The sequence below is a fragment of the Notamacropus eugenii genome, chromosome 5 (assembly GCF_028372415.1).
Source record: "Notamacropus eugenii isolate mMacEug1 chromosome 5, mMacEug1.pri_v2, whole genome shotgun sequence".
Lineage (NCBI taxonomy): Eukaryota > Metazoa > Chordata > Mammalia > Diprotodontia > Macropodidae > Notamacropus > Notamacropus eugenii.
Window position 1 is genome coordinate 25381261 of NC_092876.1, and position 27478 is coordinate 25408738.

Sequence of the window (27478 nt, forward strand, 5' to 3'; positions counted from 1 at the left end):
GGCTGAGCTGGGGTGCAGCAAAGCACTGGGATCCTTCGACTTGGGCAGCGAGGAGGAGGCGCCCTCGGACCACGCCACCCAATGGGAAAAGAGAACAGGGATGCAGTGACCAATAAGAATGGGCTCCAAGCCCAGGAGGCGGGAAATGAGGGAGATGGGCGGTAAGCTCCTGGGGGCGGGTCGGCGAGAGGAAGGGCTAATTAGGTCATACAAAAGGGGTGGAGCCAGGGGAAGGCGGCCATAGAGAGACTGGGCTAGAGCGGGGTGTCGGAGGGGGCGGGGCCGGGGAGAGGAGAGGCAAGAGGAGCGGATAGAGAGGCCAGGAACAAAGGCTGGCTATTGGAGGGACAGCCCAAGGAAAGGTGGAATTGGGGCGTCAGTCCGGTCATGGGGCGGGCTTAGAGCAAGGACGGGTCATAGAGAGCGAAGCCTAGAGTGGCCACGGGCGGGGGGAGGTGGAGGGGGGACGGAACCGGCCGGGGAAACAGTGGAGCAGGGCCAGTGCGCCTGCGCGGCTGCGGGGAGCGCGCTCCCGACTTTGAACAGGCCCGGGAGTCCGCGCGCCTGCGCACTAGTGCTGCCCTGAAAGAGCGGCCTCTTCCTTCCCAGGCTGCGGCCTGGTCCAGAAGCCTTGGATTCTGAAGTCTCATCGTTCCTGGCCCCCAGACCCACCATGCCCGAGATCCGCCTCCGCCACGTTGTGTCGTGCAGCAGCCAGGATCCGGTGAGAGAATCGGAGGAGGGGGAGGAGGCATAGGTCTCTGCGGACTTCCGGTTACGGAGGCCCGGCGGGAGGGACTTCCGGTTATCTAGGGGACTCCAGGAGTGTCTGTAGGGGCCACCTGGGATTGTCTAGCGAAGGCAGTTGGAGGTGTCTGGAGGAAGCGCCTTGGGTGTTTGTGGGGGGGAGGGGCGTCTAGAGGAAATACCTGAAGGCGTCTATGAGGGTGTCCATAGGAGGCACCTGGGGGTGTCTGTGGGGGTGTCTATAGGAGGCACCTGGGGGTGTCTGTGGGGGTGTCCAGAGGAGCCCCTGGGGGTGTCTAGGGTCGTATCCATAGGAGGCACTTGGGAATGTCTGGGGGGGTATCTCTAGGAGGCACCTGGGGGTGTCTAGAGGAGTATCCATAGGAGGCACTTGGGAATGTCTGTGGGGGTATCTCTAGGAGGCACCTGGAGGTGTCTAGAGGAGTATCCATAGGAGGCACCTGGAGGTGTCTAGAGGAGTCCCTGGGGGTGTCTAGAGGAGTATCCATAGGAGGCACCTGGGGGTGTCTAGAGGAGCCCCTGGGGGTGTCTAGAGGAGTATCCATGGGAGGCACTTGGGAATGTCTGTGGGGATATCTATAGGAGGCACCTGGAGGTGTCTAGAAGAAGCACCTCAGATATCTATGGGGATGTCTAGAGGAAGCCCCTGGAGGCATTTATGAGGGTGTCTGTAGGAGCCCCTGGGGGTGTTTATGGGGGGCACCTCAGATGTCTATGGGGTCAGCCTGGGAATGTCAGTGGGAAGCCCCTAGGCTTTCTATGGGATGGCTTTGGGGTCTACCTGGGGGTGTATACATGACATTTATCATGTCTGTGAGGGTTCCAGGAATGTCTGTAGGGGACTTTGAGGGTCTAATGGGGCACTTAAGTCCTTGCTATGGACAGAGGATATGGTACATCAATAGAATCTTCAGGAATGACTTTATTACGGGAGGCTCTAGGGGTGTCCATAGGGGATACTGAGGACGTCAGGAATGTCTCACCAAAGGGGTTAGTAGCAGACATCTCTGAATATCCATGGGAGGTTCAAGGAGGCCTGGGGGCCTCTGCCGGTGTCTGTGGGCACCCTCTCCCCTCTAGAAGGTGATGATCACAAAGAGCCAGCTTTCCAGGACAGACCAGAGGTTTGCTAGGTGCAAACCAGAGTCTACCTAGATTTGGGTGAAGCCTCCACTGTCTTTGCCATGTTGTGGACAAGGTGGAGAGTAGTGTCCTCACTCACCTGGAGCAGCTTCAGAAGGGGCTGAGTGGTCACCCCCAGTGGGTGGTCTTGAAGGCACTGTGGCACCCTGGGGGAGCCCCAGAATAGGTACTCTTTCAATATTGCATTAATGACTTTGGTCAAGAATTGGCTGGCATTGTTGATTGTCAGGGCAGATGATGCAGGGCTAGGAGAGACGGTTAACAACAGCCATCAGGAGGGACTCAGAGAGTTCCTGGGGGCAAGACTGTGGGCTGAATCTAAGGGTGACATTGTCCAGGGGTCTGTCAGGTCCTGCCCATTTCTTCCATGCCAGGCAGGGATGCAAATGCAAAGAATGATCCATCCCTCCTCTTGAGCAGCTTATGCTGTAGTGGACATGTAGTTTGTCTTTACAGAATAAATATAAATAGGGAGACACTTGAAGCCATGTGTGGGTCCCAGAGGACCTAAGCTGGGCGGCAGCTTTTCTGAACACTCTGATAGAAAAGTTCCTAGCATCCTTGGAAGCCAAGAAAGCAAATGTGATGATCTTGGCCCAGTGCACAGGAGGACTGGGCAGGGCTAGGGGTGGGGGTGGGGGGCAGTGTAGGGGGTCCTGCTGCCCTCTGGCCTGATATCATTGTCTTCAGGATGGTGGTTAGTTCTTGGCACCCCAGCCAAGGAAGGACATAGATGAGTGTCTACTAGGAGGCAGCCAGGAGGCTGAATTGGAGGAGAGATGACCTGTCCAGGGGTCTTTGAAAGCTATCTCTAGACCCGTTTAACCCCTGGGGCAGAATAGGAGTTGCCAGGATGGGCATTTCCACTTCCTGACCGCTGAAGGTAGTAAGAGGACCGGCTGACCCAGAGGGTGGGGAGCTTCTGAAGGGAAGCTGGATGGATGACCACAGCTACTTGTTGGCCCCATGAGGCCAGGACATTCCTGCTCAGGCAGCTCCTGCTACCCCTTCAGAACTTGGGGATTCTATGATGGTGGGCTGGGGCAGTGGCATCTCTTGGGGATTATCAGAGGGAGCAGGGGAGTCGTGGAATATCTTGGTGATGTGTCTGACACTGAGGGGCCCTGCCGTGAGTGTTTCATGGGGTCTGGATGTTTGGGGATAGGGGAGCAGAGGGTGGCTCTGGAGGTATCTGTAAGGGATACCTTGGAGGGCGAGCTGAGGTTATCTGTAAGAGCCATCATAGGATTCCATTAGGAGATATCTGAGGGAGAATGCTGAAACTCTCTGGGAGGGTGGGGTCCAAGATTGTTCCTGGAGGATTTCTGAGCTGGCTCTAGGGACCCCTGAGACTCTGACCAGGATACATCTAGGGACATCTGTCAGGGCTGCTTAGTGCAGACATCTGTTAATTGGGAGGGGGCTTTTGGTTGTTTATAGGGGACACAAAGGTATTTGTATAGTCCGGGGGAACTTTATGAGTTATCTGTAGGGACAAATAGAAATAGTTATCACTTGGAGCTTCTTAGGTTTTGAGACTATCTCGAGGTGCCATCTTGGGGCGTCCCAAGGGAACATCTAGGACTCTCTAGGGGAACTCCCAGAGAAGGGGGTCTACAATGGCCTTTCAGAAGTGTCTGTGGGGTGATTCCAGGAGCAGACACAAGTGTATCTGGGAGTGTCTGAGCAGTAAGTGAATCTGTGAGGGATGCTGGGGAGCTGGGCCTATCAGAAGGAGAGCCCTTGGCAAGAGGAGGGGATTGCCCAGGTCTCCTGCAGAACAGAGGCTGATCTCGTTGCTCGCTCAGCTCTAGAGGACTCAAAAGGGGTGGGCTGGTTGGGTCTGAGCCCTAGGGGGAGGGGGCGGGAGGAGAACTGATCCCTCATAGCTTTAGGCTCACCTCCCTTGGCCCTCCCTGCCCCCAGTTCTTCAGACTTCCAGGCATCTATGAGGCCAAGTGGATAGAGTGCTGGTTCTGGAGTCAGAGAGACTTGAGCTCAAATCTAGCCTCAGACACTTACCAACTCTGTGACTCTGGGCAAGTCATTGCCTCAGCTTTCCAACCGTCAAATGAGGGTAATAATGAGGAAAATGCCTCCTTCAGTTGTTAGGTTCCAGTGAGATGGTATTTGTAATTATCACAGGGCCTGACACGTTGTAGGGATTCCGTAAATGTGTGTTCCGGTCTCCCTCCCTTCCAGACGCATTCAGCTGATAACCTACTGAGGGCAGACACCTATCGGAAATGGCGCTCGGCCAAGGCCGGGGAAAAGCAAATCTCTGTCATCCTGCAGGTGACCTTGAGCCCCCTCCCTCCCCACCCTGCTTCGGGCAGCCCTCTGCCCTTATCCCCAGCCAGCCAGGTCTCTTTGGTTCCAGTTCTTGCAATCCCAGACCTGTCTGTAGGGCTCTGTCCCTTCTCAGCCTTGACTCCATGGCCTTACCTAAGAGTCAGCACTCTTGGCTTCAGCCATCAAAGGCTGCTGAGGCCTTTCCAGACCTGGCCTTCTGCCTCGATGTGCTGAGCGTCTTCTCAGCCCTGATGAAGCTTGTCCTTCCCTTCCCTCAGTTGGAGAAGGAGGAGCAGATCCACAGCCTAGACATTGGGAATGAGGGCTCTGCCTTTGTGGAGGTTCTGGCAGGCAGCTCAGCGGGCACTGCTGGGGAGCAGGACTATGAGGTGAGCGAAGAGGCCTGAGCCAGGCCTTGCGGACTGGAGAGGGCCCCACAGGAGGACCATTCCCCCAGTGCCCAATGGGGCTAATAGAGTAATAGAGGGCAGGACGTTGTGTCTAACCTGCCATGATGCTAGAGCTCCGTGTGTGTGTGTGTGTGTGTGTGTGTATGTGTGTATGTGTGTGTGTGTGTGTCTGTCTGTCTGTCTCTGTATGTGTGTGTGTGTCTCTGTGTGTGTGTTTTCTATTCCCAGGTCCTCCTTGTGACCTCTTCATTCATGTCCCCATCTGAGAGCCGTAGTGGGACAAACTTGAACCGAGTTCGGCTCTTTGCTGCTGACAAATTGGTTCGGGCTACGGCTGAGAAACGCTGGGACCGGATCAAGATTGTGTGCAGCCAGCCCTACACCAAGGTCAGGTTGGACGTATGGGTCCTGGCCTCTAGGGCATAGGGGACAAGAACCAGGGAAGAGGGGAAAGGCCCGGGAGGGTGGTACACAGGCTCCCAACAGGGCTCTACCTCCAGCTCTCCCCTTCCCCCATGCCCTGGGTCCCCAGGATGGAAGAACTTGGAACTTGGACCTCTCTCCTTTCTCTGGCCCCCAGGACTCTCCCTATGGCCTGAGTTTTATAAGGTTGCACAGCCCCCCAGACAAGGAGGAAGCTGGGGCCACTGCCTCTCCGGTGGTGAGTATATTCCGTGTCTCCCTCTTTTGCCTTGGGCCACGAGATGCCTCCTCCTTCTAACCTTGCTTCTTCACAGAAGGTGACTAAGTTGGGAGCCTTTCGAGTGAAGGAGGATGATGAGACCAGCAGCTCCCTGAGACCTGGGGCCCTCTTCTTCAATCGGGCCAGCAAGGCTTCTCCAGGTGAAATAGGATGAGGGGCCATAGAGAGAGACTGGCCTGGGCCCCTTAGAGCTCTGAGATCTGGGATCCTGGTTGCTCAAGGTGGAGTTTGGGGCCAGGGCAAGAGGTAGGGAATCCAGATATCTCTCAGATGGTGGGACCTAGACTTAGGAGTCTTTGAGTTAGTGGGGCTGGGAACCTAAAGTCTGGGTAGTTTCTGGGGCCCAGGATGCTCAGCCTCCTGAGGTTGGAGGCTCTGCCGAGGATGAGTCCCTAGAAGCCCTTAGGCCGGAGGATCAAGATCCCTGGGTGAGGGGGTGGGGGTCAGGGGCCATAGGCCCAATCAGGTCTCCAGGACCTGGCAGCTCTGTCTCCTCTGCAGCCCCCACCAAAGAGCAGCCAGGTCCCAGCTATGCAGCGGCCACACTGCAGGCCTCCCAGGGCTTGGCTACCCAGTCTCTTCCTCGAATATCTCCCCCTCAACCCCCATCCTCAAGCAGAGCTCCCAGCAAGGTGAGGACCCTGGGCTGAGCAGGGCATCAGGAGATGGGCCTTGTCTTCCCACATGGCTGGCTGGCTGGCCAGGAGATGGGCTGGGGCACCTGAGGCTGAAGATGGAAGAGGAGGGGGATTCTGATAGAGGCATTGGCCCCAGACACACAGTGTGCCCACATACATACACCTTCTCGCCAGCCCCAAGAGTCTCCTAAGGGAAAGAGGAAATTGGATTTAAGCCATGATGAACCAGGAAGCCCCCAGAAACCCCAGGCCCATTCAGCCCAACCTAAGCTACCGGCCCCCAAGAAGCCCAAAGGTGAGACAGACAGAGGGGGCTGGGGCTGGGGCCCTTGGCACTGGGACCCAGAGTCACAGATTTCTGTGTCTCTTCAGTGCCCGCTACAGGCGCTGCCCCTGCTCAGGGCACTCCACAAGGTGAAAAGAAAGGGACCAAGACTGGGGCTGGAGCTGGGCCTGCCCAGCTGGGGAAGATCCTGGAGGGCGTGGTCGTGGTGCTCAGTGGCTTCCAGAACCCCTTCCGCTCGGAGCTTCGGGATAAGGCCCTGGAGCTTGGTGCCAAATACCGGCCAGACTGGACCTCAGACAGCACCCACCTCATGTAGGCCTCCCACCCCCCTCCCTTCTTGATCACTTCAGGTGAGCCCAAGCATCATTGTGACCTCTGCCTTTTGCCCTCAGCTGTGCCTTTGCCAACACGCCAAAGTACAGTGCTGTCCTGAACCGGGGTGGCCGCATTGTGCGGAAGGAGTGGGTGCTGGACTGTCACCGCATGCGGAGGAGGCTGCCCTGTCGGCGGTGAGGAGCCTCTTGGGGATGGGGCTGGGGGCTCTGGGCTTTCATGGTAAGAGACCTCAGGTGACTCGATGGAGGCAGGCTCCTCTCTGACCTCTGACCTCCTCAGCTTCTGTCTGTCCACTTGTGCTCCTCCTCAGGTATCTCATGGCAGGCCCAGACTCTAGCAGTGATGAGGAGATGTCCCCTCCTACCACAAAGGTAAGTTTAATCAGAGGGCTGAGGTGACCCAGCAAGCTGCCTCATCCCTCCCCTGCTTCCTTCTATTCTTCCTCTGGGGCCAGAGCAAATGCAGAGGAAGAAAGTGAAAGCCAGGCCAGATAAGGAGCAGCTTGAGGGGCCAGAGTCAGAGGGGGACGGCAGGGAAGAGGAGAAAAAGAAAAGGGGAGGGAAGGAGAGGAGGAAGGAAGAGGGGGCAGGCAGGCAGTTGGGGAGCCCACTTCTCATCAGAAGGACTACTTGAAGGAGGAAGGATTTTGTTCCGTGTACAAAGCCCCCATGATGAAAGCCACCTGGAGGTGGGGTGGCCCTGGGTGACACCCATCAAAACCGGAACTTCTGAGGCCCCATCCCAAAGTGAGAAGCAGTGACTGCCTCCTCTCCCTCCTAGCGCCCCCAGGCAAACCACCAGCCTCCTGGAGCAGGGCCCAAGTCAGTCCCCAGGACGCCATCCCCTGAAGAGCCCCAACTGGCCCCTAGAGGACCCCAGGAAGACCCAGATATGGAGGAGGAGTTGGCAGGTGAGGCCCCACACCCCTTATCACAAAAGGGAACTCTGGGAAAGAGTGAGACCCAAGTCCCTGAGGACAAGGAGGGAGCCTCCGGAGACTGTGCCTTGTATTTGTCATGAGTGCATAACCCAAAGCTATCTGCCCTCAGGTGCTCAGGATGATGAGACCCAAGATTCTGGGGACACAGAGGATGAGCTGCGGAGGTGGGTGAGTTGGGATGGGAAGGGAGAGGTGGGCAAGGTCCCAGCAATCACTGGGCTCCTCTCTGTGCCTCCCCAGGGTGGCCAAGCCAAGGGACCAGAAGCAGCCCCCAGATCCGGGGGAGAATGGAGAGGACCCATATGCTGGGTCCACAGATGAGAATACAGATGACGAAGGCCCAGAGCTGCCCGACCAGCCCATCCCTGAGCTCCCAGGTGTCGTCACCCACAAGCCTCCCTGTGTGCCCCATTCAGCCTCCTACCTACCTCCCTTCCTCTCTGCCCATGTACTGGCAGGCCTCTCGTCCTGGGGTCTCCCCTGTAGCCCCTCACTCTGCTCACTCATCTCAGCACTTCCTTGGTCCCTTACTGCCCATCCCCTATCCCTCCAGACTTTTTCCAGGACAAGCATTTCTTTCTCTACGGAGAGTTTCCGGAGGAGGAGCGACGACAGCTCGTTCGATTTGTTACGGCGTTCAACGGGTCAGACTCCAGGGGGGCTGCAGATGTCGCGGTTGGGGGAGGCTCCCTGGGAAAAGGGAGCAGTTTTGGCAGGGGAGTAAGACCAGCAGAGTCTGACTTTTCAGGGGTTTCCCCCTCTGACATGTCTGCCTCCTGGATCCCACAGGGAAATAGAAGATTATATGAATGACCGAGTCCAGTTTGTGATTACAGCGCAGGACTGGGACCCCAGCTTTGAGGAGGTGAGAAGCCCTTGCTGCCACTCTTGGGGCAAAGGGAAGGGGAGGCAGGGCTGGAATCTGACCCTAATCTCAGACTGTCCTCTCCCTCACCTCCCCAGGCCCTCCTGGAAAACCCATCCTTGGCCTTTGTCCGGCCCCGATGGATTTACAGCTGCAACGAGCAGCAGAGGTTGCTACCTTATCAGCTCTATGGGGTGGTCCCCCAGGCCTGAGGGGCCAGACAGACAGCCAGGCCTGCCCTCCCCAGAGTTCTAATAAAAGTCACTATTTGGAGCAGCCCTTGCCTGCTCTTTTCTGAGGCCCCCTGATGTGGGGGGGTAGGGTTGTGGAATCCTCAGTTTCTTTTCTGAACCTTCACCCCTTGTCAAAGGCCCCTAGTCTCCAGAGAACTGTCATGCTTTCATGAAGGAGGCTGTAGGGAGCTGTTAGGCATTGTGCCTGTAGAGTGGAGAAGCCCCTTTTTTTGGGGGGGGGGAACACCCATGGGACACAGGTTTCCATATAACACTGCGCTTCCCCCCCACCCAGGCCACCCATGGGAACAAGGCAGAACTGCCCCCAAGTGGCTACACAGAACCCCAGATGTAGAAATCGTCTCTTTATTGACAGCAGGCAAGGGGCTGGGGGTGGGATCTACCACTGCAGGGCCAGCTTCAGGCCCGCTCCCCCTTGCTCCCCTTCCCGGCCTTCCCTTCTCCACGGTGGCTCCGCTGGTGGAGGGCCAGGAGTCGGCGCTGGCTGAAGCCTTGGCCACAAGTTGGGCAGCGATGCTGAGGGTCTGCTGGGGTGGGAGGTGAGGGGGGAGTTGGGATAGGGACACCAGTAGCAGTGGGAGCATGGCGCCGCTGGTGGGCTGCCAACTTAGAGGGGTAGCAGAAGGACTTGGGGCACTGTGGGCAGGGGTATGGGCGAATACCACCAGCATGGGTGTGTCGGTGAGCAGCCAGCTTGGAGGGGTAGCAGAAAGACTTGGGGCAGTCTGGGCAGGGGTAGGGGCGGGCAGGTGAGTGGGTCCAGCGATGGGCAGCCAGCTTGGATCGGTGACCAAAAGCCTTGGGACAGTCTGGACAGGGGAAGGGGCGGGCACCACTGTGGGTGAGGCGGTGGGCAGCCAGCTTAGAGGGGTAAGAGAAGGCTTTGTCACAGTCAGGGCAGGGGTGTGGGCGGGCCCCACCATGAGCCAGGCGGTGGGTGGCCAGCTTGGAGGGGTAGGAGAAGGCCTTGTCACAGTCTGGGCAGCGGTGAGGGCGCTGGAGTGGGGGTGGACGGCGGGCCCTGGACGGACCAGGACGTTCTGATGCAGCCACTGGGCTCCGCTTTGGCTTGGAGGCTTTGCTGGAGGCTGGGGATGGGGATCACATGGTGCCCACGGGCTGAGTGGAAACGGCTTATCCGTGGGACTAGCCTTTCCCCGTGGAAGCCGTGGCCCTGGTGCTTCCCCCCCCCCAAGCCCCAGCCATGGGTCTCCTCCGTGCTCCCCCCGCTCCTGTGGGCACCTCCCACGTCCTCCAGGATGTCTTTCTGTGTCCCCCAAACCCCCGTGGGGGATCCCCCCTCGTGGACAACGAGCTCCCCACCCCCTGTCCCGGAGGGTTCTCACCCCCTCCGTTGGTCACTGACTCCTTGGCAGAGGGGCTTCTCCCTCTGCCCCCAGGCCCTTGCTCCCCTCGCTCCAGCATGATGCCAGGGGGGCTGGAACTGGAAGAGGACAAAGGGCACTTAGGCCCCCCATGTCTGCCCCACCAAGAGCACGGGGATGCTGGGGGGGGTCGCCTCCAGTTTATTGGGAGAAGCAGGAAACCTTCGTGGGGGCGGGGCCGATGGAGCTGCAGGAGGCTGACTTGGGCTGGGCCAAGGTCCGTCAGGGGCGGGGCCTGGAGCTCCAGGAGGCTGGTCGGGGCGGGGCTTACGTCCCGTGGGCGGGGCCTGGGCGATCTGGAAGCTGGCAGGGGCGGGGCCGGGGTGACCGGGGGCTGCCCTATCGCTCGAGAGGTGGGGCCACGAAGCTCGGGGGCGGAGTTACCCGGTTCCAGGGCTCAGGCGCGCTCAGGGTCCATGGAGGGCGCGTTAACCCCTTCGTCCCTGCGGTCGCGTCTCATCGCCAGCGCCTGGCGGGAAAGGGCGCGAGGAAGCCTGTGAGGGGAATAAGCGCGAGCGGCCGATGCGAGGAGGACCCAGGCGTCCGGCCTCTGCCCCTCGAGGAGCCTGGGGTCGGGCCCTAGCCTTGCCCGCCCAGCCCGGGGCCCGGGGCCCAGGACTTGGACCCGGACCCCGACCTCTGGGCGGCCCCTCCCTGGGGGCGGGGCTCCGGCCCCTCAGGTCGCCCCCGCTGCCGCTCGCTGCTGCCGCGCTGCTCCGGGGCCTCTGCGGGGGCCTGCAGCTCTGAGCGCGCGTCCGCAGCTCTGAGCGCGCGCCCGATGAGTGGGCGGGGACGGAGCCGTGCGCGCGCACGCATCCTGCCTTCCACTTCCTCCTTCGCGGAGAGAAACGGGGGCGAGCACACAACGAAATGCGCTAGCCAGCCTCCATCTCCGGGGGGAGAACGGGCGCATGCGCCGAGAGGAGCGACCGGGAGAGTATTCTGGTAAGTATACAAAGTAAACAGATAAGACCGAGAAGCCGCTACGGTGACCGCCCTGGATCAAGATTGTCCGACGAGATCGCTTCGCTTTCTGTGGCTCGCCAGGCTCTCTCTCCTGCCCCAGCCTGGAGCAGGGACTGCCCCTCTCTGGGCCTCAGTTGCCCCATCTGTCGTTCTAGAAGACCCCCCCAGCTCTACATCTCTTGTCAGAGACAACCAGAGATAGAGACAGAGATGTGGGGGGTAGGGAGAAGATGGGGCAGCCCCGAGATGGCGGTTGTTTGCATAAGCCTGCTAGACCCCCAGTTATAAGGGGGGAACAACGCAGCTATGGGGGGGGCCTTGGGGGGGGCTAGCAGGTGAGCCCCGGGTCCTGTAAGGCTGCGGGCTGAGACCCCACGCCTGAGTCCCTAAGATTACAGTTGCTGGAGGGAGGAGTATCACTGGGGATGAAGAGGTCGCTCTGGCTTCCTTGCCTGGTCAGTGACTCCACACATTCCTCCCACCCCAGAGTCCTGTAAACTGCTCACAAGGAAAGGCTCCCCCGCCTACCTCCTTTCTGTCCCGGCAGGAACCTGGGTGTCCGAGCAGCGAGCCTCCAGAACCTCCGAGGCCGCACCCTTCATTTGACGCCCAGAGATCCTGGCCATGGCCAGGAGAGGGGCGGCCAAGTCACTGCTCCGACCCCCAAAGCCTGTCTCAGGCCCTCTATCTAGGCCCTCCTCATGCCATTTTCCTGGCTCTTGGGTGCATTGCAGCCACCATTCATTCTGCATCCATCCATCCATCCACCCATCCATCCATCCATCCATCCATCCATCCACTCACCCACCCCATCTATTCATACACCCATACACCCATCCATCCACCATACCATTCATTCATCCATCCACCATACCATTCATTCATCCATCCATCCATCCACTCACCCACCCCATCTATTCATCCACTCATCCACCCATCCATCCATCCATCCATTCATCCATCCACTCACTCACCACATCTATCCATCCACTCATCCACCCATCTACCCACCCCACCCATCCATCCACTCACCCACCCCATCTATTCATCCACCCATCCACCCATACCATTCATTCATCTATTCATCTATCCACTCACCCTATCTATCCATCCATCCACCCATCCACTCATCCATTCATCCATCCATCCATCCATCCATCCATCCATCCACCCATCCATCCCTCTTCGATGCCCAAGGGGACTGATGTCAGGCTTACATGAGGAATCCCACAGGAACAGGTGAGGAAACTGGTGCCTAGAGACTGAGGGACTTGCCCAAGGGCACACCCTTGATAAGTGACTCGAACTCAGGTCCTAGTCTGCAAAGGTAGAGTCTCCCCCCCACTCCCACATCTTGCCTTGGGCTAAGACACCCACGGGGAGCGTCCACTTGGGCCTCTCTTCTGGGGGGAGGGGCGTTGCATTACCTAGCCCTGCGTCCCCGAACTCCCTGGGAGGGAATGAGTGATTGAGACCCTGTCAAAGGCAGAAGGTGGTTCTCTGGAAGGCTGTCAAAGGCTGCTCCTCCAAGCCTGGAAACTCCCTGAGGGTGGGGACTACTCTCGCTTCGGTCTGCGTAGTTCCAGCGTCCAGCACGAGGCCCTACCAGGGCCGGAGACTCGGGAGTCAACGGGCTACCGGCGTGCCTTGGGGCTAGACCACCGTCCGTTCGGAGCCTCGGGTTCCTCATCTCTAAACTGGGGGTGACGGTATTGACCTGTCCCAGAGGGCTGACGCTGGATTTAAAGACCGCTTTCCTAATGTGGACCGCCCTGTACCCCCCAAATGTCAGTTTACAAATGGCACAGCACGCTTATGCCTGAGTAGGGAGAGCTGGGTAATTAGTATGCCTGTTTTGCAGACTGGAAAGCCGGCTCAGACAGGGTGTCTCTGGCCCGGGTCTTGAGATTCGAATCCGCGTCTCTCTTTCTATTCTAAATGAGGAGGGTGCGATTTGCGCGGCCCCTTTAAGGCCCCTCCCTGTCAGGCCGGTGCAAACCACGCCCGGGAGGCGGGCGCGGCCCCTCCCCTGGCTATGGTCTCGGGGCCGCCCTAACCGACCTCAGTCGTAGCCATGGGGCCGGAGCTGCTGTTGCGCGTGCGGGGGCTGCTGCGGGCTCCGGGGCTGCGCTGGGGACCATGTCGGAGGGCGTTCAGCGTGCGGGCCGATGGGCTCTTGCTGCGCCAGGTGAGGGCGGGGGCCCAGGAGTAGAGATGCTAGAGGAAAGGGGGAGGATGGAATGGGGGGCTTGGGACCGGGAGCAGGACCCCCTTCACCCCGACGTCTTCTCCTGTCCCCCACTTCCAGCTCTTCGAAGCCAAGAGTTGTACCTACACTTACCTGCTGGGAGACCGGGCCACCGGGGAGGCTCTGCTCATCGACCCCGTGCTGGACACCGCCTCCAGGGATGCTCGACTCGTCCAGGAGCTCGGCCTGCGCCTCCTGTACGCAGGTGAGCCTGGCCCGGTTGCCTGGGCCCGGGGACTGGGGGACTAGACCCCCAGTGAGCACCGAGCCGGAAGAGCCCGCCAGGCACCTGGATGTGCCCCCAGGAGGTTCACTTCTCCTCCTTCCTAGGGCCTGCCGGGGTGGGATGGAGTGGGGTGGGTCGGGTCGGGTCGGGCTGGAGTGGAGTGGACCTGGCCACGAATCTCACACCCATTTACGAGTAAGATACTAGACCACCTTGTACAGGATGGGTTGGAGGAGGGAGAGGCAGGAGGTCCAGGCGAGAGGGAATGACATCCCGAATCTCCCAACAGTCAACACGCACTGCCATGCAGACCATGTCACAGGCAGTGGTCTCCTCCGGTCCATGATTCCTGGTTGCAAATCTGTCATCTCCCGCCTGAGTGGGGCCAAAGCTGACCTGTTCCTGGAGGACGGAGACACCCTGACCTTTGGGCGATTTGTGAGTTGCTCAGGGAGGGGCAGAGCCAGGGCAGAAGGGTCTGGCAAACAGGGTGAGGCAGGAATCACAAGGGCACAGCCAGAGGGGTCAAAAACACACCCTTGGCACTGGGTGAGAAGGGCAGGTGTGACTGGGGGCATGGACATGTGATGATTAGAATCAACACATTTCCTGGAGTTGTTAGCCCAACCCTAGGGTGGGGGAGGGGAGGACGGAAAGAAGAGGCAGCCAGCCTCTGCAGTGGGCCAGGTCTGGGAGCCAGTGACCCCGGGGACATGAATAATGTGTTATTACATTATGTCCTGTGTATGTATGTGTATATATATGTGTGTGTATTCACACAGACACAAACAATTTTCTGTATAAAAGTCCCCATTTTTCCATCCGTAGAAGGTTTACATGAGAGGCAACATTGGGTAGTGGATAAATGTCTCTGACCCATCCTGGCTTTGTGACCTGGACAAGTCAATTTTCTTAGAGTCCCTAGGCAGTTAAGGCTAGAGTCAGACTGGAGAGAAGTTGCCAGTGGCAGGCAGGCTCCATGCAGAAAGCTCTTTGAAGAATGAAGTCAGAGTTCTGCCAAGAGAAAAAAATGACCCTGGGCAAGTGGTTCTTTAGAAATTTCTAAGGAAGGAAGTGTGGCCGAGGAGTAAACCACTTTTTTTCAGAGGTGGAGCCAGCCCACAGTCACGCAGTCAGAGAGTGTTGGATGCTGGATTCAGCAGTAACAGGGACCTTAGCCATCACTGAGTGTGATCCACTCATTTTTACAGATGGGGAAACTGAGGCTGCATTTGAAAGGTAGAGTTCCATAAGGATGTTCCTTCTCCCTCCCTGAGCTCTAGAGCCCAGGCAAGGGTGGGGGATAAGAAGGACCTGCTCTCATTTCTGTAATCCCCCTTCAGGCCCTGGAGGCCCGGGCCAGCCCAGGTCACACAGATGGCTGCCTGACTTTTGTACTGAGCGACCACAGTGCAGCCTTCACCGGGGATGCCCTGCTCATCCGGGGATGTGGACGCACAGACTTCCAGCAAGGTCTGGGCCGCTGCCCTTACACACACCTCTCTAAGAATATTTAGTGTTATCTCCAACAACCCTGCGCTCTGGGCAGTATAAGCAGGCTTGTCCTCTTCCAGCCTAGAATTGGGAATCAGGAGTGTCCTCAGGGCAGAACCAAGCTGGGCTCAATCTCCTGATTTTCCAAATGAGGAAACTGAAGCCCAAATACAGTGAGTGAGGCAGGGGAAGACTTGCCTCTGGGACTCAGGTTGCCTGCTTCCCAATCCTAGACTTTCTCCTCTTGAGCCCCACACCCTCTCTGCATCCTCTCCCTGCCCCTTGTCTCCCCTGGAGGGTTGACCAGGGAAGTGGCTGAGGCTGCTGCTGAGATCCTGCTCTTAGAGGGATGGTGGGTGGGAGTAAGCACTTACACTGCTCCTACTGTGTACAGTATGATCTTCTTTGTTCTTGGGCAGCCCCACCCCCATCAGTGCTCCATGAAGATCTCCTTTCCTCCTTCCCCTCCCTCCAGGCTGTGCTAAGACCTTGTACCATTCAGTCCATGAGAAGATCTTCACCCTTCCTGGGGACTGCCTCATCTACCCAGCTCATGACTACCAAGGTGTGAGGGCTTCCAGGAGATCCTATATTGGGAGAGGGAGGAGGACCGGTTAGAAGACTGTGCATATGAGGAAACTACAACTCCCAGAGGCCATTAGGGTACACAGTAGAACCACACCTTCCAAAGACTCTTGGGGTACATGGTGGGAGAACTATACCTCCCAGAGGCCTTTGATGGCTCAGGACCACAGTTCCCAGAGACCATTGGGGTGCCCACAGGAGAACCACAATTCCCCAGAGGTCTTTGGGGGCCCAGAACCACACCTCCCAGAGGCCCTTGTGGTATGCACAAGAGAACTCCAGTTGAAAGAGAGCCTTGAAAGCTCCAAACCACAACTCCCAGAAGCCTTTGGGGGCTCTGAACCACAGCTCCCAGAAGCCTTTGGGCTGTGCACAGGAGCCTCACAGCTCAAAGCCCCTTGAGAACTCAGAACTACAATTCCCAGAGGCCTTTGGGCCAAGAGTTTTTAAGCAGGGGTGGGGTAGCTTGTATGGAGGCATTTATGGACCATTAGAGCTCACAGAGAACATCAGTTTTAGGACTTCATCCCACTCGGTAGAATTAGAAGGGGGCCACAGGGTGGGAAGCATCCTTGTTACCACTGCCCATAAAGCACTCGGGTCCACCCTGGCCCACCTAGCTCCTAGGGCTGATGGGATATGTAGTCCAGCATGGCCTCTGCCTGCCCAGGACAGCTTGACCAGCTTGAGGTGTCAGTTGCACCATAAGCAGAAGTGAGACAAGCTTCAGGGGCTCTTGATGGCAATATTCCCCTCCCCTGGGCTGGAACGAAGCCAAAGGGTGGTGGGGAGGGGTTTGGGAAAGGGGGTCAGAAAAAGGGCTTTGGGAACCGAAAGGGCACTTGAGGTGATACTTGTTGGGTAACAGGACTTACCGTGTCCACTGTGGAAGAAGAGCGGACCCTGAACCCTCGGCTCACGCTCAGCTGTGAGGACTTTGTCAAGGTCATGAACAACTTGAACCTGCCCAAGCCCAAGCAGATCGGTGAGAAGCCTAGAGGTCTTGGCTGTCTGAGGGGGGTGCGATGCCTGGTGTCCGCAGGGGTTTGTCTTACCCTTCTCTATTCTCTCTGCAGATGTCGCTGTCCCGGCCAACATGCGCTGTGGCATTCAGGAGCCCCCCAGCTGACTTCCTCTTGAGGGCATCCCAGCTCCACTGGCTCCCACTGGGATGAGGTTCTGATAGTGATATATCTCATCCTCCCTCCTGATTCCGTTAATAAAAACTTTTTTTTGCCTATACCTTTCACCGCCCTTCATCTTATCACTGATGTATCCAGTCTGCAGTTTGTTTGAGCATGATTGTGCGTTGTCTCTCTCTTAGACTGAGCTCCTGGAAAGCAGAGGCTGTCACTTAGCTTTCTCTGTGCCCCCGGTGTGCAGCACAGTGCCTGGCACATAGTTGGACAGTCATTTTTCATTTGTGTCCAACTCTTCATGACCCCATCTGGGGGTTTTTTTGGGAAAGACACTGGAGTGTTTGGCCATTTTTTTCTCCAGCTCATTTTACAGATGAGGAAACTGAGGCAAACAGTGTGAAGTGATTTGGCCAGTCATGCAGCTAGGAAGTGTCTGACGTCAGATATGAACTCACGAAGATGAGTCTTCCTGACGCCAGACCCAGCTCTCTATGAATGATGGCGCCACCTACCTGCCCCAGCATGTAGTAGGCACTTAAAGTAGGTGCCTTGATTGATTGAACCTAGATTAGAGGCCTGGGGTCCAGGTTCCCTAGTACCATCCTTTGTTCTTGATATACTCGGTCTTCATTAAGTAACTCTTCAAGGCCAGGAACCATGCTAGGCATTGTGTGTTATAAAAACAAAAATGTAACTGTTCCCCCCCTCCTTAAGAACTTCATTCCCTCAACTGTCTGGGAACAGAACCTAGATTGGAAGGTTCATGACACCTAAGACTTAAGTGGGGGAGGCCGGATGGTGCAACGGACAACACTGGTTCAGAATCTCTGGGTTGGAATCCTGGGTTCTTCAACTTCCTGACCGTGTGGCCCAAGGCAACTCTGGACCTCCATAAAATGTGGGGCTTGACCCGGATGACCTTTTAGGTCCCTTTTAGCCCAAGGTCTCTGAGGGAGAGGTCTGCCAAATCTGCGTGATGACAGATGACGGCGTGTCAAGCATTGGGCTAAGCTATGCCAAATATCTCATTTGATCCTCACAACAACCCTGGGAAGTAGGTGCTGTTACTCCCATTTTCCAGCCAAAGACACGGGTCAGAGGTTAGGAAGTTGACTTTGGCCAGAGAAGCTGATGAAGAGAAGGCTTGTCCTGCTGTCAAGCATCACTAGGTGGCATGCGTGGGCAGGGTTTGTGGGACTAACCACAGAGGTTCTGGATTCAAGGGTTCTGCCAGTTAGGGTAGGGAAGGGCCAAAGGCACCGAAAACCAAAAGGCTCTTCCTCTGGGAGCCCGGGCAGGCTCATGCAGGTGAGGTTTGGGGAGGAGGGAACTGGAAAATTTTCATTTAAACTTCCTGTTTACACGAGAAGAGGAAGGGTCTGGCCACATGACCTTGAACTCCTCCCTCCTGTGACCCCCACCCCACAATGTGGCACAAGGACTGAGCCTGTTCTCTGCATGACTCACCACGGGGTGCCCCTCTCCCCAGGCCCCCAAACCGGTCCCAGCCCTTCTAAAGGGGTCATTAGAGGGGAACAGCTCCACCCCTCCACCAGCAGGCCTGGGTCCCAAGGGGACAAGAAGTTAAGGGCTGGGACACAAGAAATTTGGTTTTTGAAGCTGGAAAACTGGATGCTCGACCATCCAGGGTTTGGGTGCTGGCAAATAATGCATTGGGCTCCATGGTCGTGATAGACACCTGGGTCCCTGAAGAGGGTGTCCTAAAGACCAGATACCTAGGTCTTCTGGGTGGGACTTGAAATATTTGCACTCCCCCTCCTCCCGGGGAGGGGGGACTAGGACGCCTTGTTCCCAGGGTGTGGGCACTGGAAGGGCCAGATACCTGGCTCCCTGCGGAGCTGTCAGACCTGTTCTCTCTCTCCTCCTTTTTCTCCTCCCACTTCCCCCCCCCCCTGCATCCGGGCTCCTGCAGGGGGGGCGGCCCCTCCCTCCTCCCCCGCCACCTGTCCCGTGGGCAGAAGCCAGGACTCTGGGAACAAGGAGAGGCCTGCGGAGGACACAGAGCCGGTGAGGAGGCTGCACACCTGGGACTCTTGAGGGTGCGGGGGTTAGGGATTAAGACACCTGGGTTCCGGAGGGGGTGGCCGAAGGATCAGGACGTCTGGGTCCCTCAGGGGGCAAGGGGAGGGGTTTAGGGCACCTGGGTCCCTGAAGGAGAAGTGTATATATCTGTGTTCATCAGAATTCCAGGGTTCCCGAATGGGGAAGAGGGGGAAGCCGCAGCCCCAGGAGCAAAGCCCTGGGGCCCTAGACCTTTGGGGTCGGTAAGGGTCAGGGTTAGAGGCGATCGGACTCTAGGCTCCTGGAGGACAGGGGCTTCCCGGGCATTTCTCTAGGCCAAGGGCTGCTGGGGGCAAAGAAATGGGCAGGGCTGGTAGGATGAAGCCAAGGTCCTCCGGGGCACACCATCTGAGCCCCTGGGACAGGCCCTGCCCCAACCCTGGCCTCGGCCCCTCACTATCCCCCTCTCGAAATTCCTTAGGTCCCTCCTCCGGAGCCCTCCCCGAGCCTCAGGTCCCGCCCCTAGCTCATCCTAGAGCCCGCCTCCAGAGCTCTGGCTCGGTTCCTGGGTCCGTTCAGTCCCACCCCCTGAGCCCCCTGCCCAATCCCGAGGCCCTTCGACCCGCCTGGCTGAGCCCCCTCCCCCTTCTCGGAGGTCCTCAGCTCTCCCCTCCCTTAGACCTGGGCTCTCTCGTCCTTCTCCGGGTGCTACAGGCCACACCCCTTGGACCCCCTTGTCCTCGGGGTCTCGTTCCCTGAGCCCCCTTGCCCCTCCAGCTCGGAGCCCCCAGATTCTTCTCTCAGATCCCTCGGGGCTCTCCCCCAGGGCCCTGCCCTCAGCCCCCCGGGGCCTGAGCCGAAGACAGTCCCTGAGGCGACAGACATGGGAGTCCCGACGAACCTGGAGGATGGGAGCCAGGAGGGGTCCGAGCGTCCTGAGGACCACGCCGCAGTCGGGGAGACCGGCGAGCCAGAAGCCTCCGAGGCCCCCTGCGCAGACTGCAGGGAAGACGAGGACGAAGAGGGGAGCAGTACGGAAAGCGGCCGGGACCAGGTGAGAGCCAGACACTGAAAGCGACGGAGAAAGGCATGAGAGACGCGGACACTGAGAAACCCAGAGACTGGAGGCTGGAGACGACACCAAGAAACACTGAGAGACCGTCACAGAGGCAGAGACGCTGTGAGACACAGAGAGGCAGGAACTGAAAGACGGGAGACATGGACAGATACAAAGGAACAGAGACACATCGAGACATAGGCACAGGGAGCCCGACTGACAGACAGACAGGGACAGAGACAGACTGAGAGACCCAGACAGAAAGACACGAAAACAACGAAAGACACAGAGACAAGGAGTCGGAGAAGCTGAGAGACACCGATGTAGAGACAGTGGCAGAGAGACAACCAGATAGACCGTTACCCAGACCCTCAGACGGACGAGACAGGCCAAAAATGACCAAAAAAGCGAGACCCAGAGATCAAGCAGTGAGACCTCATCCTCCCCCTGCAGGGTGAAGCCCCGCCCCCCGCGCCACCCCTTGCAGAGGGACCACGAGGGGCAGCCCGGCGTCTAAGGGGGCAGCAACTGGAGGCATTGACCCGGGTGGCCCTGATGGAGCAGCGGGTCAAGGAGCTCCAGCAGCAAAGGAAGGAGCTGAGGATTGAGGTGCGGACCCAGGCTGCTTCCCGCAGCTCCCTCCCCTGGGGACCCTGGCTTTCCTCAGTCACCCAGACACCCCGCTCCCCAAAATCCTTCACCTGGGGATCCCCACTTCCCCACCCTCCTTTCCCTCAGTTACCCAGGCATCATACTTCCCCTAGTACCCTCCCCTCATGCACCCAGAGATCTGAGCTCTCAGCAACCCGCCCCCACCCCCACCCCAGATGGAGGTAGAGGTGGCTTTGCTTCGAGGGGAGCTTGCTGGCGAGCGAGTGGCTGCCCGGAGGGCAGAGGAGCAGCTGCGGGAGCTTCGGGGACAGAAGGAGGCAGCTGAGCAGAAAGCAGGGGAGCAGAGAAAGCAGGTGCGTGGAGGAGGGGCCCTGGTCCTAGGGTGGGGGTGGGGGTGAGACTCCCTCCACCTCTCATCTTCCATGGACAGAAGGAGGTTGTTCTCTCATTGCTCAGATGAGCACATGCACACCCTACAATCCCTGGATGCCCAGCAGTGGCAAAGCCTGGACTAGAATCAGATCCCCTGGAGGCAGTGAGCCTAAGGGGGCATAGGTATAAGACTGAAGGCAGAGGAGGGAGAACCTTAGGGCTTGAAGGGACTTAGAACAGGAAGCATGGAATGTCGGCACAAGGTCAGGACCTTGGAGATCATCAACATACAGAGCGGGAAACAGGTCCAAAGACCGCCCTTGCTTTGGGTCACACAGAACCCAGTGTTCTTCACATCCTGCCATGATGCTAGGGTGATTCTGGAGGATGGTGAAGCCCAGGGTCACAGAGCCCTCAAGGGATGGATCTCCTAAAGGAAGCATGAAGGAGGGACTCCACCTTACAAGGGGCAAGGACTTGGATGAAGTTACAAGGCTAGCTTGGGACTAGGACCCAGGTGTCCTGATTCCCGGGTTGGGCCTTTCTTTCCCTCCCTTTCCAGGGGCCCATCTGATGGTGGACAAGTGCCTTCCCCTCCTGGGCCTATTTTCTCATGTGTAAAGTGTGCTGGGTGAGGGTAGCGGGGACGAAAAAGGGAAAGATGTAATGGACGATGTCTCCAGGAAGGGCCCCCTTGATAGAAGTCCAGGGATCTCTAGGCCTTGCCAAGGTGTGTGATGGCAAATGCCTTTGGGGCCTTTTGGCCCATGAAGAGCTTGAGAAACTCTAGGAGTTTCAGTCCCTGCTTCCTGGGGGTTGTCCTGCAGGAGCAGCAGCGTCTAAGGGAGGCTCGGACCTGGGTGGAGGCCCTTCGGCTGAGACTTGAGGAGGCTCAGGACAAACTGGACTCAAAGCCTGAGGGTGACAGGGAGGAGCTGTTGAAGGGAGTCCAGGAGGTAAGTGAATGCAGCCCCCAGGACCCAGGCACACCAACCCCCAACCTAATTCTCCTTAGGTACCCAGGCTTCCTGATCCCTGACCCCCATTACCTCCAGGGGCCCAGGCTCCCCCATCCCCCGACCCTCTCTTCTCCCCAGGTCTCTGAGCAGTTGGATGCTGCCCAGCGTTCCTATGAGGATCTGGAATTCCAGCAGCTGGAGAAGGAAAGTAGTTGTGAAGAGGAAGGGGATGGTCCAGGACACCAGGGGCTGGGCCCCAAGATCCAAGAGCTGCAAGGGAACCTGGCCCAGCACAGGGTGAGCTCCAGCAGAGTCCAGCCTCCCTCGCCCTCTCCCTGTCTCTGTCTCCCATTCCTTTTCCCCTCTGGGGGCATCTCCATAAGGGCATGGGCAGCCTCAAGAGGTGATGGGCTCCCTGTCCATTTTGGAGCAGAGACCAGGGGGCAACAGATGGGATGTAGTCTAGGGAGGTCTCTTCCAATGCCCCCCTGTAATTCTGTGAGGTGTGAATCCCCAGGGTTCCATCGATCTGGTCTGAGGTCTGATACTGGGCAGGGTGCTTGGGTCTTTCTCCAAATCTCTGAGTCTGGGGGGGGGGGTGTCTTCTCAGCGTCGAATCCAGGTCCTCGAGGAACAGCTAGGGTCACTTGGGGAACAGATGGCAGCTGAAAGCCGTGGTCTGAGTCGGAAGAAGGAAGAAGCACTGCAGGCCCTAAGCCAGGTGACCCCTGATTTCCCTAGCCCAACCTTGAAGTCCTATCAAGTCCAGCAGGACAGGTTTAAAGGAATCTCCCACTGGGAGCCCCTCACCAACACCCACTGGGTTATGTGACTGTGGTTGTAACGTCCCATCTGGCCTCCTTGTTCTCTGCTGTAAAATGGGGCTAAGAAACCTTTACATGCCACAAGCCAAGGGTCCTTGGGGGGCCCTCAGGTTCTGAGATCTCCTGGCAACTTGCTGAATTCTCCCTCCACCCAGGAGCGGAACCGGCTTCTAGAACTCAGCCACCTGCAGGGGACCCAGGGTGGAGATGAGCAGAGCCAGGCCCTAACCAAGGTACCGGAACCCCCAGCCCTCACCCCAGGCATTCAAGAATCCCCGTTCCACTCCTTCTCTTTGGACTGACCCTCCTCTTCTGCCCAGCTCCTGTTCACCCAGAAGACGAACCGCCAGCTCCTGGTCCTTCAGGATTCCTCCGCCCCAGCATCGGCCTCCGCCTCCTCCTGCCTCTTCTCTGTTCACAGCTCCCTCCAGGTGAGGCTGGGGCCGAGGGATGGGGGGCTGACCCTGAAGTTGGGAGGTTGTGGAGAGTGGACCCCAAAGTGCCCTCTCATTTGTTTCTCTTTTCTTTCTTCCCATGTCTTCTCTCCTCTCCTGTCTCCTCCTCTCTTTTCTCTCTCATCTTCCCCTTCAGGGCTCCTTTGGGCTCCAGAGAACAGGTAGTTTGCCTCGGAGGAAGGGAGACCGGGCCCGACAGAGGGGATCTACAAGACCTCTGTCCCTGCACTGCAGCCGTGAGTGTCTTGTCTCCTGTCAGAGAACTATGGGAGCAAAGATGGAGAAGGAGCATGGGTGGGGTGAAGGCTGGAAGGGGATGAATCCTCTAAGCTGCTTCCCTCACTTTTAGGGCCTCTGGAGGCCTCTGCCTTGCAGCCCTCTCCAGGGGATCCCCAGAGACACCCTCTGTACCAGTTGCTGAACTGTAGCCCTGGAACCAGGTGAGAAGGAAGGAGATGGGCAGAGGAATGGGGTACAGAAGGGAAGAGCACCTGGGGACAGGGCGCTTGGGGACAGAGCTGGTACCCCAAGGCCTTTCCTGTCTTCTAGTTGTGGAGTGCCACATCCCGATATCATTCGAATGGAGAAGCTGCTACAACAGGCTGTGGCAGAAAGAGAAAGGCTGCTCCAGGCCAGGGTAAGAACCCGGGACTCTGACTGGAGGAGGTCCTCCCCTTCTGATCTCCTAAGGACCTTGGGGTTCCAATCTTCTGGACACTTAAGGACCGGGGCATGCTGCCCCTCTCTCTCTCAGGGTCCCAACCTCCTTAGATCCCTAACTGTACGGATCCCATTCCCTGCCAGCCCCTTTCTGCCCACTGGGCACATCTCTGCCTTTGTGGGCACTGGACATGGTTCGGTGGGCTTTGGTCCCCACTGATTCTCCTTCCCACTCTGACCCCCACAGGAAGGGACTAGGAGGAGCAAGGAGGAGGCCAGAACTATTCCAGCCATCATGGTCAGTGATGCTGCACCCCCAAACCCCCAGGCCAGTCCCTTGATTCCCCACTGCCATGTTCTCTGTCCCCACCCTCGTGTATCTGGGTCCCTTCTGAGCCATCCCTGGTCACCTGGGTGCTCTCATTCCCCGACTCCCCACCTCAGTGTCCATCGCCCAGCTTGGGCCCCCCACCCCCAGCTTTAAATTCTATGAAATGAGGACAACTCCACCTTTCTGAAAGTGTTTCCTCCACTGTAAAGTGGTGACAGTCCCTGACCTACCTGTCCTACCTGCTGCACAGGCTTGGTGGCACAAATTTTAGTTTAATAAAACTCCCAGGAAACCACCAGTAGAACCCAGCCCCCCACCCCCATGCCCCTCTACCCCACCCCTCTCTGGACAACCAGATTAGCTCCTTCCTTCTATTTCTCATTGCTTTTGGAGTCACCTGGACCCTGTCTCCCCCTCATTCAGGCCCCAACACCACCCCTGCCCCCACCACCGCCACCCCGCCCTCCAGGCCCTCGGGTTCTGGATTTGCACCAGCACCTGGAACGCTGGGGCCACAGCCCAGAAAGTTGCCCTCATGTTCGAGTGACCAGCGGCTGCTGCAGGGGGCCCCTGGTGAAGGTAGGGGGCCGGATCAAAACGTGGAGGAAGCGGTGGTTCTGCTTTGACCGCCATGCCCGCCGGCTCGCCTACTACGCTGGTGAGGAGGGACTCCTCTTTCCCCACTGCCAACCTCACCTTTCCTCATCTCCTTCAGGAGTGAGGCATGTGACCTTGGTCAAGCTGGTCTCCTCTAAATAGGAGGCTAGAGGGTCCCCCTAAAATCCTAAAACCTGGGCTCTAAAGCCTGGCTCTGCCTCAGTTTCTTCCTTTGTAAAATGAGCTCCAAAGTCCCTGCTGGCTCTAAATTCCAACTTTGATGACACAATCCCTATCTATGTAATCTTAAGGACCTTTGACCTTAGGCTCCAATTTGGACCCTGACCTCAGCCTGTGCCACTGGGCCCCTTCCCCACCCACCCTCCGGATGGCTGGAGTGACCTACTGTAAACTTCCCTCCCTCTCACCACCCCAAAACAAAACAAACAAAAACCCCTCCCAATTCTTTCCAAATCTCAGACAAAGAGGAGACCAAACTCAAGGGCGTCATCTACTTCCAAGCCATAGAAGAGGTCTACTATGACCACCTCCGATGTGCCTTCAAGGTCAGCTTTCTCTTAAAAAAAAAAACCCAACTACTTAGGGTGCTCCCAAGCCCTGCTTGCCCCAGTGACTAGGGAGAGCCTCAGAGGGGTTAGGAGAAGACTCTGCACCTTTAGGCTTTATCATCCCACATTGGAAAAGGGAGCACATGGCCCCCAACTCTACTATTGGTGTTCAGGGTTCTAGGGGACCTCCCATCTCCCACATTGTCTCCTCTGGTTCTCTCTTCCAGCCCCGACATTCTGTTGGGACCAGGCTCATTCTTAGCCCTGGATTCTGAATAAGAGGTCCAGGGTGTGAGTTCTATTTCTGCCCCGGCTAGTTCGGTGGCCTCAGGCACGTCACTGCCACTTTCTGGGCCTGTCTCCCCAGACTGTTGGACTAGGTCTCTCGAGCCCCCTCTCACCAAGCTGACTTTGTAGGAGGCCTACGCCATAAACTCCACCTCCTCTAAATACACACCCTGAACCTTGGTGGTGGTGGTGGAGAGGCTGGGTAATGGAGGAAGGTCCCCTCAGGTTCCTAATAATTCAGTGTCGGTAGGGGCTGGGACCCGGGAGAAGAGCCACCAATTCACATCCCTTTATCCTTCAGAGCCCCAATCCCCGCCTGACATTCTGCGTCAAGACCTACGAGCGCCTCTTCTACATGGCTGCCCCTAGCCCAGAGGCCATGCGCATCTGGATGGACGTCATCGTGACCGCTGCGGATGAGAACCACGCCCCCTGATCCAGGCCCGTTGAACTTTCCCCAAATCCCCCGCAGCGCCCCTTCCACTGCCAAGTATGACCCTACCCAGGTCTTCTTTACCTCTCTGGGCCTCACTTCCCCATCTGTAAAATGAAGGTTAGACGAGCTGACCTCTTAGGTCCCTTCCAAATCAATTCCAGATGCTATGAATTTACCCCGAACGAAGCCCCACCCACTGTCCAAAGTTTAAAGCCCGGACATTCTAGTCCTCGTAACTTTCAGAGGAGGCCCCGCCCCTGCCGAACGTTCGTACCCGCAGTGTTCTATTACTTGTAACTTTCAGAGGAGGCCCCGCCCCCTGCCGAACGTTCGTACCCGCAGTGTTCTATTACTTGTAACTTTCCCGGGAAGGCCCCGCCCCCTGCCGAACGTTCGTACCCGCAGTGTTCTATTACTTGTAACTTTCCCGGGAAGGCCCCGCCCCCTGCCGAACGTTCGTACGCCTAGAATTCTATTATTTGTAACTTTCCCGGGAAGGCCCCGCCCCCTGCCGAACGTTCGTACGCCTAGAATTCTATTATTTGTAACTTTCCCGGGAAGGCCCCGCCCCCTGCCGAACGTTCCTACCTCCTGCGCTCTCTCCCTTCGAACTTTTCCCCCAGACCCAGGAAGCCCAGTCCCCTGAAAACGGTGGCCTCCGCCCGATGGGCGGCCTCTGCTCGGCCGGTCCGAGCTCGCCTTTCCACGTGCCCCGGAGGAGGTGGTTGCCAGCCTTACCCCGCTGGCTCTCCGGTCATTGGGGTGCGCGGGGGCGGAGGAGTGAGGTTTATTTATTGACGCACATGTGGGGTTAAATTAAACACTGGGGAAAAACAATCGTGGCTGTTGTTTGCACACAACCCGGGCGTCCTGCTCCTCCAAGCCCCCCCTCCCCGGCTCTGCCCTCAGGGACCTAGGAGGATTGAGTCCCCCCTCCCTTCCCATCTACATCCTCTTCCCCCCAGCCCTCGTTTTCATCCAGGGACCCTAGTAGGGTTCTGAGGTCCAGTCCTTACTCCCTAGGAGTCCCCAGCCTTTGCCCTTTTTTCATGTTTGGGGAAAGCCAAGGATCCTGGCTCTCCCCAGCCTTCCTTTTTTTGGGGGGACCCAGGGAAATGGCACGCAGATACACCCCGTGGGCTTGAGGAGAGGGGCTGGGGCTCAGAAGCTAGTCTCAGTCAGGAATCCTCAGGTCTCCTTCCCTCCTTCTATGACCCACCGGAAGCCTCGAGCCCCACCCTTAGGAAGGAAGCATTGATCCTCCCCCAGGATTCGTTCAGGGACTTCCTTCTGCCCACATGGTCTCCTCCCCTAGAGCCTTCACCCTTCCACTCTACCCAAAACCAAATCTGCTGATAAAAAGGATTAGGAACGTGGGTGAGGTTTGTCCCCAGAAGGGATCAAGAGGAGGGCTCCTAAACGCTTGGACTGGGATGGACCTCTTTGAGAGTCTGGCGAAGCCTAGAAACTCCCCAAATATTGTTTTTAAATGCATAAGGTAACAGGTGTAAGCTTACAAAAGAAACCAAGAACACTGGAATAAAGGTGTATTTTTTTCCCATCCAAATAACATAGACTTTCTAAAAATCTATCAGCAGACCCCGGGTTAACCTCTGGC

At 57.7% G+C, this 27478-nt stretch overlaps 4 protein-coding genes across 10 annotated transcripts; 3 read left to right on the top strand and 1 right to left on the bottom strand.

Moving 5' to 3' along the window:
• The first annotated feature begins 267 nt into the window (after positions 1-267).
• XRCC1 (X-ray repair cross complementing 1) lies at positions 268-8657 on the top strand. 4 transcript variants are annotated; one of them, XM_072607845.1, is made up of 18 exons: positions 268-362; positions 610-724; positions 4114-4206; positions 4482-4592; positions 4842-5000; positions 5194-5274; positions 5351-5456; positions 5818-5948; positions 6129-6249; positions 6327-6552; positions 6633-6749; positions 6887-6947; positions 7357-7486; positions 7626-7680; positions 7757-7893; positions 8070-8160; positions 8306-8381; positions 8480-8657. In XM_072607845.1, exons 2-18 carry the CDS (start codon positions 674-676, stop codon positions 8591-8593), a joined length of 1860 nt encoding a protein of 619 aa, XP_072463946.1. In that variant the 5' UTR covers positions 268-362; positions 610-673; the 3' UTR covers positions 8594-8657. The 4 variants fall into 4 exon arrangements, with proteins under 4 accessions (XP_072463946.1, XP_072463945.1, XP_072463947.1 ...); XM_072607844.1 differs by lacking the exon at positions 268-362 and having other exon boundaries at positions 495-724; positions 4057-4206; XM_072607846.1 differs by lacking the exon at positions 268-362 and having other exon boundaries at positions 496-724; positions 5354-5456.
• Positions 8658-8964: 307 nt separating this feature from the next.
• On the bottom strand, positions 8965-10544 carry ZNF575 (zinc finger protein 575). The gene is made up of 3 exons (XM_072607852.1): positions 10405-10544; positions 9982-10079; positions 8965-9723 (listed from the first exon to the last, which is right to left on the bottom strand). Exons 2-3 carry the CDS (start codon positions 10058-10060, stop codon positions 9035-9037), a joined length of 768 nt encoding a protein of 255 aa, XP_072463953.1. The 5' UTR covers positions 10061-10079; positions 10405-10544; the 3' UTR covers positions 8965-9034.
• A 308-nt stretch (positions 10545-10852) lies between these two features.
• Positions 10853-16781, top strand: ETHE1 (ETHE1 persulfide dioxygenase). 2 transcript variants are annotated; one of them, XM_072607851.1, is made up of 7 exons: positions 10853-10965; positions 13295-13439; positions 13750-13898; positions 14804-14933; positions 15430-15519; positions 16408-16524; positions 16616-16781. In XM_072607851.1, the coding sequence occupies exons 3-7, from the start codon at positions 13803-13805 to the stop codon at positions 16666-16668; spliced, it is 486 nt and encodes a 161-aa protein (XP_072463952.1). In that variant the 5' UTR covers positions 10853-10965; positions 13295-13439; positions 13750-13802; the 3' UTR covers positions 16669-16781. The 2 variants fall into 2 exon arrangements, with proteins under 2 accessions (XP_072463952.1, XP_072463950.1); XM_072607849.1 differs by lacking the exon at positions 10853-10965 and adding an exon at positions 12985-13174.
• A 1847-nt stretch (positions 16782-18628) lies between these two features.
• On the top strand, positions 18629-26697 carry PHLDB3 (pleckstrin homology like domain family B member 3). 3 transcript variants are annotated; one of them, XM_072607842.1, is made up of 15 exons: positions 18632-19754; positions 20211-20366; positions 20585-20722; positions 21569-21697; positions 21839-21997; positions 22311-22421; positions 22680-22757; positions 22845-22955; positions 23116-23215; positions 23329-23419; positions 23529-23616; positions 23887-23937; positions 24394-24628; positions 25048-25133; positions 25726-26697. In XM_072607842.1, exons 1-15 carry the CDS (start codon positions 19584-19586, stop codon positions 25858-25860), a joined length of 1839 nt encoding a protein of 612 aa, XP_072463943.1. In that variant the 5' UTR covers positions 18632-19583; the 3' UTR covers positions 25861-26697. The 3 variants fall into 3 exon arrangements, with proteins under 3 accessions (XP_072463944.1, XP_072463941.1, XP_072463943.1); XM_072607840.1 differs by having other exon boundaries at positions 18630-19754; positions 21569-21997; XM_072607843.1 differs by lacking the exon at positions 24394-24628 and having other exon boundaries at positions 18629-19754; positions 21569-21997; positions 25726-25863.
• The last annotated feature ends 781 nt before the right edge of the window (positions 26698-27478 follow it).